We start from the raw sequence: 13095 nt of genomic DNA, 5'->3' as shown, positions 1-13095 counted from the left end.
CACTTGTTGGGCGCTTTTTGTAATTTCACTGTATGCAAGTGTGTTGTCCAAATGGCTATAGGCCAAACGATGAAAGGAATTGGTTCCCCACTTGCACACCAAGGCTATTGCAAGTTTTCCCATCTCGTCATCAAGAGGCTGTGGGCCCCCAAACGAAATGGACTTCATTGAAAGTGCCTGGCCAAATGCCACCCATCTTTGTTGTTGCTCAGATATAAAATGGATCAAATTGTGCAGATAGTAGAGGTCGCTGGAAAGAAGAGTTTTCTTAAAGTTGCTGAAGTTTCAAAACTCCTGCATTAGCAAGTTGCGGGGATGTGGGCTGTGAATGAAACGTCATTCGAAGATGTTAGTGCAGGGCTGGCCAACCAGTCAGAGACTAAGAGACAATTTTTTTACTGTGTTACTGCAAAGAGCCACACACACACACACACACACACACACACACACACACACACACACACACACACACACACACAGGCGCACATGCACACACACACACGCACACACACAGACATTCGACCATGCAATCGCGCACATATGCATGCACGCCACGACGAGCAACAGCCGGAGCGCCTGAACATAAATAAAACCTTAAGACACAAACACACAAATCTTTTTTTTACCCCCATTTCCTCCTCCCACCGCTCGCAGTCGACTTGGGACCAGACTGCTGGCTCTTGGTTGATTGTGATCGACGTATTGGGCACCCCTGCCCTAAAAACAGAGGTAATTCGCTGACTAGCTTCGCACTTAGCACTTAGCGCCGTTGTCTGTGCATGATTGGTGATTCAGTCATCTGATTGGTTGCCCTCTATGTCAATCGCGTGACGGGATTGATGATAGGCTGACGTAGTGCATTCTGTGTATTAAGCACCGTTGTTTGAATGGCAGCGCCATTGCCGAGGCATTTTCGACAATTGTCGTGTGAAAGCCCGGGAGCCGCATGGAACCAGCCAAAGAGCCGCATGTGGCTCGCGAGCCGCGGGTTGGCCACCCCCGTGTTAGTGTGTTCGGAAAGCCAAGGGGGCGGCATGACTCGGTGGTAGAACCCCCAATCGCCGCATCATCAGTAGATAAACGAGGTAAGATTGTGTCGCGCTTTGAGTACCAAAAGTTGAAAAGCTCGATACAAGTGAAAGCCCATTTACCAAGATGAGTTTGTGCACGCGGACGTTGTCAAGATTGGTCGATTGACGACTAGCTGTCAAAAATGCTTACTGCAACTTTCAATCGAGATTCGATCAACAAGAGTTTATTACATTCAGATCAAGGACGCGAAATTGTGCCCATGTAAAATGTGCCAATCAACAGCAAAGTGAGCTGTTTGGAAAAGTTGGGCGCACTTGACGTGTGAACGCAGAGCTCGGTTGTGCCGCTCATCCCACAAATGGGTGCTCCTCTTCAAATGAGTTAAGCAACCCTTTTTGACGACAATCCAATGCCATAATCAGAGGAGTAAAATCGACCGGGTAAATGCTAAAAGTACAACTTTGTGAGTGTTCACCAGTGAAGCTTTTTTTGCTGCTCGGAACGGGTTTACGTAAAGACACATTTTGATGGACTGGCATAGAAGCAAATGATTAAATGTACAACTGACCATTACGCTGAATGTGCTGTGGTTTTTGCAACCTGCGGATGCACATAATTTTCCAAATAAGACTTCGCTCAGACTCCGGTGATTAAAAACCAAAACCAAAAAAACCCAAACCTTTTTTCAATCTTGCGGCTAGCGACCCACTGGTTGTGGAGCCCTGTTGTTGCAGACACTGTTGAGCACTGCACCTCGAGGAGCATCGTCAGACTTCTGTCGTCTTCCAAATGCATCAATGTTCTATATTTGGGAAAAGTGCAGTATCAATATTTGTTACTCACTGTACTGTGAACGATAAGAATAGCAAAGGCAGCACTGCATTAGTGGCAACGCACGCAAGAGCTTTCAAGGTTTGTCCCCAAATGCTCGTGATGCTCTTGAGCTGAAAACGAATACAGCAGCGGCTTTGACCAGGATCATCCCCGCCGTCAGCTCGCCACCACATTCCTTCCATGTTCCTCGATTCCGACGTGTAGGCGGAGCCATTCCTTCCTCCACCACTGAACTCTCACACCGCAATCTCTTGCTTGTTTTTATTTCTTCTTTGTTTTTATCCATTTTCATTGGATTGACTTTGAGGAATGCTGTCGAAACTGCAAGATGATATTGGACTGTGATTGTTTTGTTTAGTTTCCCCCCTCACAAATGCTGTGGATGGATGCCATTTATGTTCTCTTCACTGAACTGTATTAAGCCTGTATTTTTGTTCTGCTTTTTGATGCGCTTGCATTGATGGAATCAACCCTTGATGAAGATTGCCTTTCAAATCCCCTGCCTGCTAGTGGTGCAAGTCATACGCAGTTTGTGTCACACTGCTTGACTGTTTGAGCGTCCATTTAATAAAGGATTAAGTGATCAAAATAGCCCCTTATCTGCACAAGTGAGCTTCATTGTTAGTTGCAGAAGGTGCAGCAGACGACAGCACATTTCCGCTCCCTCTATTGTTAGGAACTCCACGAAAGAGGGACGGTTTGATACATTTGGATTTATGATGGCCAATCCGGATGTTCATGTATTTTATTTGCGTGTTATTGATGCACCCTAACTTCCGGACTCAAAAACGCACCTGATTTAAAGCTGCCACTGCTACATTTAGCCATGAAAACATATTTCTACAGACCTTGGCCACTTCACATTCAAAGTCGCAGGTCTCCACGTTATAGCGTGGGAAATTGGCAAAAAAAGAAGCCACACAGATGGATTAAAAAAAACAAACTTTTATTTACCGTATTTTCACGACCATTCGACGCACCGTATGGTTGGGCGCAGTCTCATTAATGGGTGCTATTTCTGTATTTTACACATAGACAAAACGCACTGTATGATTGGGCGCAATTTTAAAGTGGTAAAACATACGCCAGCTTAAACATACGGCATGCATGCGCGCACGCTAAAAACACGTTAGCTTGTAGCATACGCTAGCATGCCAAGACATACAGATACAAGCTAAAAACACGTTTTTAAAAAGGCAACGGAAAACTGAGTTCCGTTGTATTTTATTTAGCCATCGTACAATGTACTCACGTTTTTCGATCAATCATCACCCAGAAATCCATCAAAGTCCTCATCCTCTGTATCAGAATTGAACAATTGTGCAAGTACCGGTAATCCATCAAAAACGCCGTGTTCCCTCTCGTTGTCAGTCACTCTCATTGCCATGTGGCTCCACAGAAATGATGCCGGCTTTGCCAAAAACTCGAACAACAGTGCAAGCAGACACGTTCGTCCAAGCAGCCACAATCCATTCGCAAATTGTGGCGTAACTCGCCCGGCGCTGCCTCTCACTCTTTGTAAAGTTGTGTTTGCCATCGATCATTCATTGTTCCCATGCCGTTCGCAACTTTACTTTGAACGCCCGGTTGATGCCGATGTCCAGCGGTTGGAGTTCTTTAGTCAAGCCTCTGGGAATAACGGCAAGCTCAGAGTTCATTTGCTTGACTTGGTTTTTCACCGCTGCTGTGAGATGGGCACGCATGCCAAAAGCATAACCGATGGCTTGAAGTTTGAACTGAGCTTCGTAGGCGTGTCTCTTTGTAGAATTTATTTTCGGGGGTTTTTAGAAACCAAAACCGAAGTTGTTTTGCAACAATGCACATAGCCACACTCTATACAGGTGTTGGTACCTGCTTGGGGCGTCCCTTTAGCGTCCACTTACACGCCCACCCTTCACTGATTGGCCGACTTCTTTGCCGCATGCCTGTCCACAGTCACTTCCGCCTTTTCTCTATATAAACAGCGTGTCGGCTGTCAGTCAGGTTTTGGAACTCAGCGCATAGACAAGACGCTCCGCATCATAAGGCGTCCTGTCCATTTTGGAGAAAATTTTAGACTTTTAATGGCGCCTTATAGTCGTGAAAATACGGTACCTTAAATGCAGAAAGATGCTTATACAGGGGCAGGCAACACATATAAAAAGCAAATAAAGTAAGGAAACAAAAAAGGGTTTTTATTTTTGGAAAGTACATATACTGTAATGCCATTCTGTTTCATTGTGTTTTATAAAGTAAGTGGAGTTCTGGCGGCGCGAGCTCGGCCGGTTGATTTTCGTTTCAACGCACTTACATCCAATAGCTCTGAAGTTGGTAACCCATAACAAGATCGTTTTTCGAGCTGGTACGGGATCATGTCTACCAAGATTGAAGTGCAAACGGAACGCTCGTTGTGCTGCAGTTACAGATTCGTTTGTTTTTGATAAACGTTTGCACAATGAAAGCGCGATGCTCACCAGTCCAATTCATGGCAGCAACTGAAACGAAAAACAATGGCATTATAAAGAAACAAAGCAAAATGGCATTATATGTACATTTCGAAAATAAAAACACTTTTTTGTTTCTTTACTTTATTTGCCTTTTATTTAACCTACAAATGTGTCAGATCATTTTGCCTGACCCTGTATATGCAGTGTATCTCAAATTAAAGAATATCACTCCATAGAAATTTGTGTCACAAATAAAACAAGCATCAGTTTGTAAGAATTGATTAAGGGTTACGTCTTTTTGGTCACTTTTTATGTTGTAAATTGCTCCACGTTGATTTGAATTGTCCAGAAATCAATGCATGTCAATGGGGATTTTATAATAATTCCAATTTGACTCGCTACGGCCCCGGAGCGAGCCAGCCAAAGCGTTCTCATTGGCAGCTGGTGCAATGTTGACGCTTGACGGATCAGAGTTGCAAGAACTCGTGTGACTCGCACGAAATAGCCACCAAAAAACGTCATACGTACATGTACATCACGGTAATATGCTTCCATTGTGCCGAAATATTCTCCGTTCTCACTCCAGCACCGGTGTTCCTTTCCCCGGTTAGCGATGTGGGGATTGGTGAGATGATGAGGGGACAGCACGAACGCTGAACAGCGCCACACCTCCAGCTGATGCGTTGTCAAAGAGATTATATCTATTTTTGTTAGTTTTCAACTTGTCAGGGCAATTTCACCTTTTTTTTCCCTAATATGCTGAGCAAGTGTTACAGGTGTTCGTGTTCCAATGATGAGGCGACAAGGTGCGCATTTCAGTCTTGAAAGCTCACCATTTTCTGTCATTTTTGGACACATTTCTCTTTCTCGATCTGTCAACCACATGTGGCAAATCGACTTTTTAATTTCTTTGTGTGAGGTTTGAATTACATTTGCTGTGCGCTGAGAGGGTGAGAGCAGTGCACCGTTGCGTAACTTGGGAGTAACATTGTTTGTGACTCTCTTTTGAACTGATATTTGAACCCGCATGAGACTGTAACAACCTTATGAATAAAAGATTTTTGAATAGAAGACTTGCACATCTAAACTAGGGCCTGACAATAGGGATTTTTGGAAGATATTCCAAATATTGGCAGGATCCCCCCCCCACCCCCCCTACTAATTACTGCTTTAATCTGCCTATTAATTTTAAAAATATATGTAATGCATAATCCTATTAATTACTTTTCCCCAATGCATTTCAACGGGTGTAAATTATTTGTGGATTTTCACTATTCACATGAATAGCAGAGGTCAACTGTAAATGTATTATTAAAAAATATAAAAAAAGTTCCTTTTGCATTCCCAGAATGCATTGCATAACTAATGATGTTTTAAGGACATGTAACCTTGTCATTTGCGTGTTTTTTTTATATCAGTAGTTGAATGTATAATTTGAATATAAATAAATAAGAAAAGCAGTGTTACATGTTCCTAACAAGTGCTGTATAAATGGTTAGACTACATAAACGTAAAGGCAATCGGCAAACATGGCCCTTCAAACATTGGACGATTCTTGTGGCCAATGTTTGAAGGGCCGTGATCGGCGGCTTCAATCGGTTGGGCCCTAATCAAAAGGGTAAGTGGAGATGTCAGACTACCTCGGCAATCGAGCTTGTGAAGTTGGTGGATGTTGAAGTTTTAGTAGCTTTGAGTTATCCTTGACACTGATTGAGAAGCTTGAGATCGATCTTGGTGGCCTGTGGAAGGCCCGTGTGTGCTGCTTAACTACCCCAGTACAAGTAGGACGATCCATTTTGAAGATGGGCCGTAACAATCAATGATGTTGTGAACTGCATCGCCCGTACAATATATATAATCATCAGTCCGAAGTTCATCCATTGGACTGCTGGGCTTCTGTTCCATGTATAACTGTGGATGTGCAAACACTGTAATAGTTTGCAGCCTTCAGCTCTATTAGGCTGCTGTGAAGAACATTGCCATCCGGACTCTTAACTCTCGATTTGCACCACCAGCAGTGATTTGTTGCGCGATCTATGGGCAAAACATTAGCTTGCAATTTCACCACAATACGGGCCCAGATGAAAACGGAAAGCCGTCAGTCTGCAAACGCGCTGAGACAGAGACAGAGGAGAGGGGTAGGCAGGGCCGGTGGGACCCCCGCTTGCGTTCGGGGCCTCGGATATTGATTTAAAGATTTGTTTTTGTCAGCCTTTCCAGGCTCATGACCCTGGCTGCCGTCTTGAGGGTGGGGCCGGAACAAGCCAGCGTGACACAACTACACACTGAATGTTTGCTTCCCCGCCAAGGTCAATCACAATCCCAAATCAGCACCCCCACAATAATATTGGATTGTCTCATACACTAGATTATGCCTTAATAACCCTTTATGGCAATCTCTGTCTTCAACAAGACTCCCCAGGGGCCTTACGCACACAATCGTTCGCCAATTACTGTATATTGATTTAGTGAGTTGTTCGTCTTTACCAATGATATGTCATTCGATACAAAGATGCTGAGAAAGCTCAAAAGCTGATCTTTAAAATGACATGACTGAGAGATTGTGTGGCATAGCTGCAAACTTGCTTTGGTGCATAGCGTGATACTCGGTGTGTAATTTCATCTCCTAATTAACGGTCTGTATTCCAAATCTGGCCTCCAAGTCAGCCGCATGCATGCTGTCTTGAGCTGTTGAGATGCTCGACGAGTCTTAAGAGGTGTTGCCGAAACCGGAGTCCAGCAGGACATCTGGGCTAGATTGAATTTACTGTTGACCAATAACAGCTGGGAGAGTAAAAGTGTGATGAAAGCAGAGAAAGCTCAGCACTCAACCGCGTTTATGTTGCGTTGACTTTTTAGTGCCCCGGGAGCCTCGTGAGGCGCGTTCCCGTGTAAAATCAAGCGGCTCTCAAGTAAGACAAGGACTGCCAGATTACAGAAGGCCGAGTCTGAACATCTGAGCAGCTGAGTGCCACATCTGAAACTCGTGCTTTATTTCATTGCGTGGCCCACTGTTTGAAAGAGAAGAGGCAAGAGGAAATGCAGTCATCTGTGAGCATGATGCATACATCACAGTGGCTCTCTGTTGCATTTGAAATTGTCTTTGACAAACGAAACACAAAGCGTTTGGCCGTTGTGATGATACACCGCGGCGCTGGCAGAGCTTAAAAAGGCAACTAGCAAATCAGTTGAGAACTACAACCCCTCGAGCGCCTCTACGGAGCCGATCTTTGGCCGTCAGACATTTCAAATCTTCCCATCGTTTTGCTACCTGGCAAGTATTAAAACTGGCAAACCAACAAATGCAGAATCGCTTCCAGCCAAGATGCAGCTCCATGCTAACTTTCAAAGTTGTTTTTTTTCCCCCATGTCAATGTTTTCCTTTTCTATTGCCACAAAGCTGTTGCATGATAATCAAGTTTGCCGTATCTTCCTTTTGAAGTTTTTTTTTGGAATTTTTGTAAGGAAGATGAACGCGTGCATCTGCCTTTTCAGTCTGACCCCAAAAGTGAGACGTGTGCTTGGAAGGCTTGAGATCAGGATGTCTTCACGCTCATTCAAGGACATTGCACGCTGCTTTGTCGGCTCGGGTTCCTTTGCAAGTGAGGGAGGGCCGGAAACACAAAGATGAGAGTCAGCACGTCATGTACAGAACCATGGCAGAGGCATTATTGCGGCTGCTTTTTTATTTTTGCCTCTTTCGCGTAGATTCTCACTGTATAAATTGATTGATTTCCTCAGATTGGAGTTGAATGAGTCATTCTGGCCATGAGAGGGCTCAACAAATGAAATGAAATACTAAAATGCCAGGATTGAATCGTTTTTCTTTTTTGGATGTGTATTTTGAGACGAGCAGGATAAATATGACATGGATAATGACGAGGTGCGATCATCTGAGCCGTCTGTGATTGGGCACACCACAGTGCAAGTCTCGAGCGTGAAAGTGCAACTTTACGAAGACGGACTTTAAAAAGAGCTCGTTTGAGCCATGCATGCTTGCCACGTTTATTTCAATCAGGTTGTAACTGAGACGGACTTAAGAGGCAGAATGCTGTTGATGTTGAAATTCACTGCCGCCAAGTAGTCTTAAATGTGAAGTTGGCGTTCACTTTCCTGATGGCTTAATTGAGGAGCTACAAAATTACCGGTAACTATGACCGCTATGATGATGTCTAATGTACCACTAATCAAGTGACATGTATCACTCGTGATTTGTGTCATCAAACTACCCCTTAAAGCTGCCGTGCCAAACGTTTTTGTTTCCTTTAGAGAAATAAGCCAAACTTGTTTTCGCTCAGGCCACTACTCAAGAAGATGAGCATTGCTGATTAAGCCAATCAGCTCCTCGAACATCTCGCTCCATTTTTCATTGTTTAGTCTTTTATATATCGTGTACATCGGCGACAGTCACAGCATGATGGTGCCTCGAAAATGACAATGGCAGTGCGTCCTCTTGTTTCACGTTTGTAATAATCTTCACCAACTATATTTGTCATGTCGGTGGCAGAAAATAATCATACAGTCATTATTGTGTCAATAAAAACAATAATTGGTAGGGAAAAAAAACATTATTGATTGCAGCAAACAAATGGACGTCTTGCTGAGTCCTGAGCTGCCCAATAAGATGCCTGATGTCAAATACATGAACAAACACAGCAATAATAGAGTCTGCATTTTACCCCAAGAATCTTTTTTTCCCTCACTGGCTGTCTGTCAAAATATGATAAAAATGTTGTAGAATCACACACAAGGGGCATAATTTGAATTGTCTCGGTCGAAGCGACAGCTCTGTTGTGTTGCTGTAATACAGAATTCCAGTCAGCTACATACAATAGCTTTAAACGTATGGTTATTTATATATATATATATATATATATATATATATGTATAATCAATCAACAGGTAATTGCATTTGTGCGGCACGGTGCCTAAGTGGTCAGCTCTATTTGGCCATCAGTGCTGAACTTTGGCGTCTGAATCCAGGTTTTCTCTCTGGGTGCTGCGTTTTACGCCCACGTTCCAAAACCTGCGTGGTGCTTTGACTGACACCGCCCAGTTGTCCTCAGGTCTTTTTGTCTCTTCTTGACATGTCTTGCAATTGGCTGGAAACCAGCCCTGGTTGTACATCTTGTGTCAAGTCATCTGTTGCACCAGTGACGATAAGCAGTGATGCAGTAGAAGATCCACAGAAGTGACACGTACACTATGTCAAATGACGAACAGGGAGACATTCAAATAGAAGGACAAAAATGGCATTAATCAAAGACATTACGGGATTCAACAGGGCATGCGTTCTATGCATATGAACCGTCTTTTTTTCCCCTGCTCTGACCTTAACATGCATTTTCGTGACGACTCTCACTGCTGGGATACAGTATTTGATTTGCCGGGATTTTGGCCTCCTGTCTGATTTGTATCTCAACTGTGATGCGATGTATTCCAGTGCAGCTCCGTCTCGCCATGCTGCTGCTATTTTGCCCGAAGGCAGCACTGAATCCCCGATCATGTGTGCCGCTACTGCTCTGTCAAACAAATTCTCTCTGCGCACTGCACCGAGCGGTCGCCAAGACCATCACCGGTATACATGTGAATTGGTTGAATAAAACACGGCCTTCCCCACCCTACACTGATGCAACACTGCAACGTTTTTGGTCTGAAAGCTCCTTGCCCATACCTTTGCTGCTTCTTGATCTGGCCTCGCTCATTCGCATCTTTTCGGGCGGTCCACCCGCCAGCCACCTAGCAGATGTTATGTCAGATTTTTACCCATAACCAAATTCCTCAAGGAGAAGCAATGGTTTTCCATGTTAGGCGCTCCCGCTCAATCTCGATGGACCCGTTTGCACCAAATTGTCCATATGGAGCAGTTTGGCCAACAGCACTGAGATGTGCATCGAGCCACATATGCTCCTCTTATGTCCGCATCATCAAGAGCAGCAGCGGGTGATTTCTTTTGGCTTCAAAGTGGTGTTTTGTTTGACTTGAACTTTTCTCTCTTATTTTACAGAGTACTTCTCAAATCAGCCAAACGAATAACACGTAGTCAGCTGTTTTTGTCTCTGTTCACATTCTGTTTGCTCTGAATCTCCTGTCGTATAGGCTTGTTTGTTTGGATCCCTGCAACTAAGGATGGCCCGAGCCAATGTTTTTCACAATCCGTTATTCATCAATTATTCCATCGATTAATTAAATAAGTGGATACAGTACAATTACATTATGGATTCAAGTGTATTGCAAAACTGACGAGTGTTTATTAACCACTTACTTTTGTTTATTTGGCAGTGTTTAGTGATTTAAAAAAGTAATCAATAATGACACAATGTCACATGGGAGGCTTTTCGATGTTGTACTCAGCGAGCTCCGTGGTTCAGTTACTGCTTCGCTTGTTGCTCTCAAAAGTCACAAACTTTTGATTCAAAGCAAAACTGTCAGTCAAGTAGCCACGTCATCTCGCCTCTCTCTTAAGTCCACACATAACTACGTACATGCTGGGGCTGTGAAAATAGCCTCCGGTGGCTGGAATATGTCTCAGTGGGGCTTTTCCATGCTGCAACGAGACACTCCAAAGCGACCGCGCCATTGCGAAGCCCACACTGGCTGTCACGTGTTTTGCGCAAACGTAGATGTTGTAGTTCAAATAAATCCATGATTTTACTTTCCAGGGACTTGTAATTGACTTGTTAGGTTCAATTCTGCATAGAGGAATTGCATCATCTCCAAGTGTGCATCCAGTACAGTCCAAAACAAGCTAAAAGTGGCATCTGCTGCTGTTTGTGGCTGACGCGCATGCCTCATTAAGCCAGGGAGACAAGAACCACAGCAGCTGTTATCATGCCATCATTGACAATCACTATTTTGCATTTGGCTCACAAATGTGATTCATCTCGTCACCTTCCCGAGGAGGGCCGTGCACAATGTAGTCTGCTTTCCCCTCGAGTGCTGCAATGTGTGCACGTGTGAGCAGCAAGAGAGCGGCGTAATGAATAAAACATTGACGTGCACCCATGCATGTGGGGATGCACAAGCTTTGTAATGCTTGTAAAATGATTTGGCAAGTTCACATTGTAGCTAAGCTTGGCCATTGCGGTGATCGTTTCCGGAATAGTATGAAGCGCCACGTGACATGCAGCAGCAGATTCCTGCATTCAATCCCCAAACGTGACCCAATCGTTCAAGGGTGTCGATGATCTCAATGTCCAAATCATGAGTAGACACAGTCTTCACAAGTTGACGGTGAAAAATGTTGGGTCCCTCAACTCCCTTGATAGATTGTGTAATCTATTATTAAAATAAGCGGTAAATCAAATCTATGCTCCATTCAATTCCTGTCTTCATTTGCCTGTGCTTTTGGGGATGGTAGCTTTGCAGTACGAGGCCGGCGCTATAATGCTGCTGTGATGTCCTTCTTTTGTTGTAGATGATCATGGACATTTGAAAATATACCTGCCCAAGAAGCTGCTTGAGTGTCTACCCAAATGCACCTCCCTGCCCAAGGAGAGACACCGCTGGAACACCAATGAGGTGGGTAAAAGAGGACAATCCACATCCTGTTTCGCGGCATTTAATATTTGGAAATGACAGAAACATGTCTGTGCTCTATGTTTTTTTTTTTACGAATGCTGCTCTGTATGCTATCCATAAGTTCTAATAATATCTTACAGACCAAATACTAGGATCATCTCAAAACACGACAATACAGTAAAACTGCACATTGCTTGAGTTATAATGTGATGACACAGTGTTGGGTTTTTGATGAATTTGATATAAACGTTGTCATATGCAAAATGGAAGTTGAAGCAGAATTGACTGAATAACAACATGAATGGAAAAATAAGTGCTCGGGCTCCTGATGTCCCTATTTTTAAGCGAGACTGAAATCAAATCTGTACGGTGTAATTTGTAACATATACGTTTATGTTTTCCTCCGAAGTGACAACTGAAAAGCAGTAGGTTTCGTCAATGATGATCAATACTTTGTAATTTTATGCATCACATCAAGAATCCATCTCTCCTATGTTTGCTCCTCGCTCCTCAGACCAGTTCTGAAAAAAATGCAAAAGCTTTGTGTTTCTAATTGGCTGATGCTGTTCCATGTTTGCCCTCTCTAACCTGTATTGTGCTGCAGTCTAAATTAATTAACACGGCTTTGAAATTGATCGCAAAGTGTAATTGTAAGCCCGTGACAGGGCTAAATGCTGTTGGCTACAGTTGTTAGCATGTCTGCTCATGTATTAAAAGGCACGTTTGTTTTCAACAAAGCCAAGCCACTGTGTTTCTGGTGGCACAATCTTCCATGGAGCTGATAAGGATGTAGAAAAAGGGAGGTGAAAATAACATCCCACCAGTGGTGTCTTATGCGAGTGAATAGGCGCTCGTTTTGTGCTCAGTGAAAATTTTGCACAAAGTGCAGTCCAACCGTGCGCATGGCTGGGCTTTTCAGTTGGAAGAGGGCATTTGTACCGTTGTGCGCCGTTGTGGGATGGAACGCAGCCGACTCCCGTCCAATCGAAGCGGCCCCGCCTCATTCCCTTCAAAATCAGGCCGGTCGAGGCGCACGCAGTGTTTGACCTTGCGGATGCACTGGTCATGACACTGGCCTGCATGACGTGCGTTTGCAGGTAAACTGCAAGTAAACCCACTACCCATGGGGGGGGGGGGGCAGCTATTAAAATAGTTTTAAGATTATAATGAATGCAACTCATTCAAGGAATTGATTTCTACAATAATTCAGAGGGATTTTCCTTTTCTGTTGCCATATTTCTGAATGAAATGTCCGCGGAGCTCCTAATCTGTCTGCCTGCGC

The 13095-nt window shown here is 43.9% G+C and overlaps 1 protein-coding gene across 5 annotated transcripts in view; it reads left to right on the top strand.

Annotated features, from left to right (window-relative positions):
- The window catches only part of camta1a (calmodulin binding transcription activator 1a), a 328990-nt gene that overhangs the window by 6030 nt on the left and 309865 nt on the right, over positions 1-13095 (top strand). For all 5 annotated transcript variants that reach the window (XM_086122468.1, XM_086122447.1, XM_086122465.1 and 2 more), the window contains exon 3: positions 11710-11813. In XM_086122468.1, the coding sequence (XP_085978594.1) occupies positions 11710-11813 (104 nt within the window). The remainder of the gene's footprint in view (positions 1-11709; positions 11814-13095) is intronic.

This window comes from Hippocampus guttulatus, chromosome 1 (assembly GCF_054856545.1).
Source record: "Hippocampus guttulatus isolate MCC_2025c chromosome 1, RoL_Hgut_1.0, whole genome shotgun sequence".
Lineage (NCBI taxonomy): Eukaryota > Metazoa > Chordata > Actinopteri > Syngnathiformes > Syngnathidae > Hippocampus > Hippocampus guttulatus.
The sequence above is the reverse complement of the archived record's forward strand: the minus strand, read 5'-3'. Positions and strand labels throughout refer to the sequence as shown.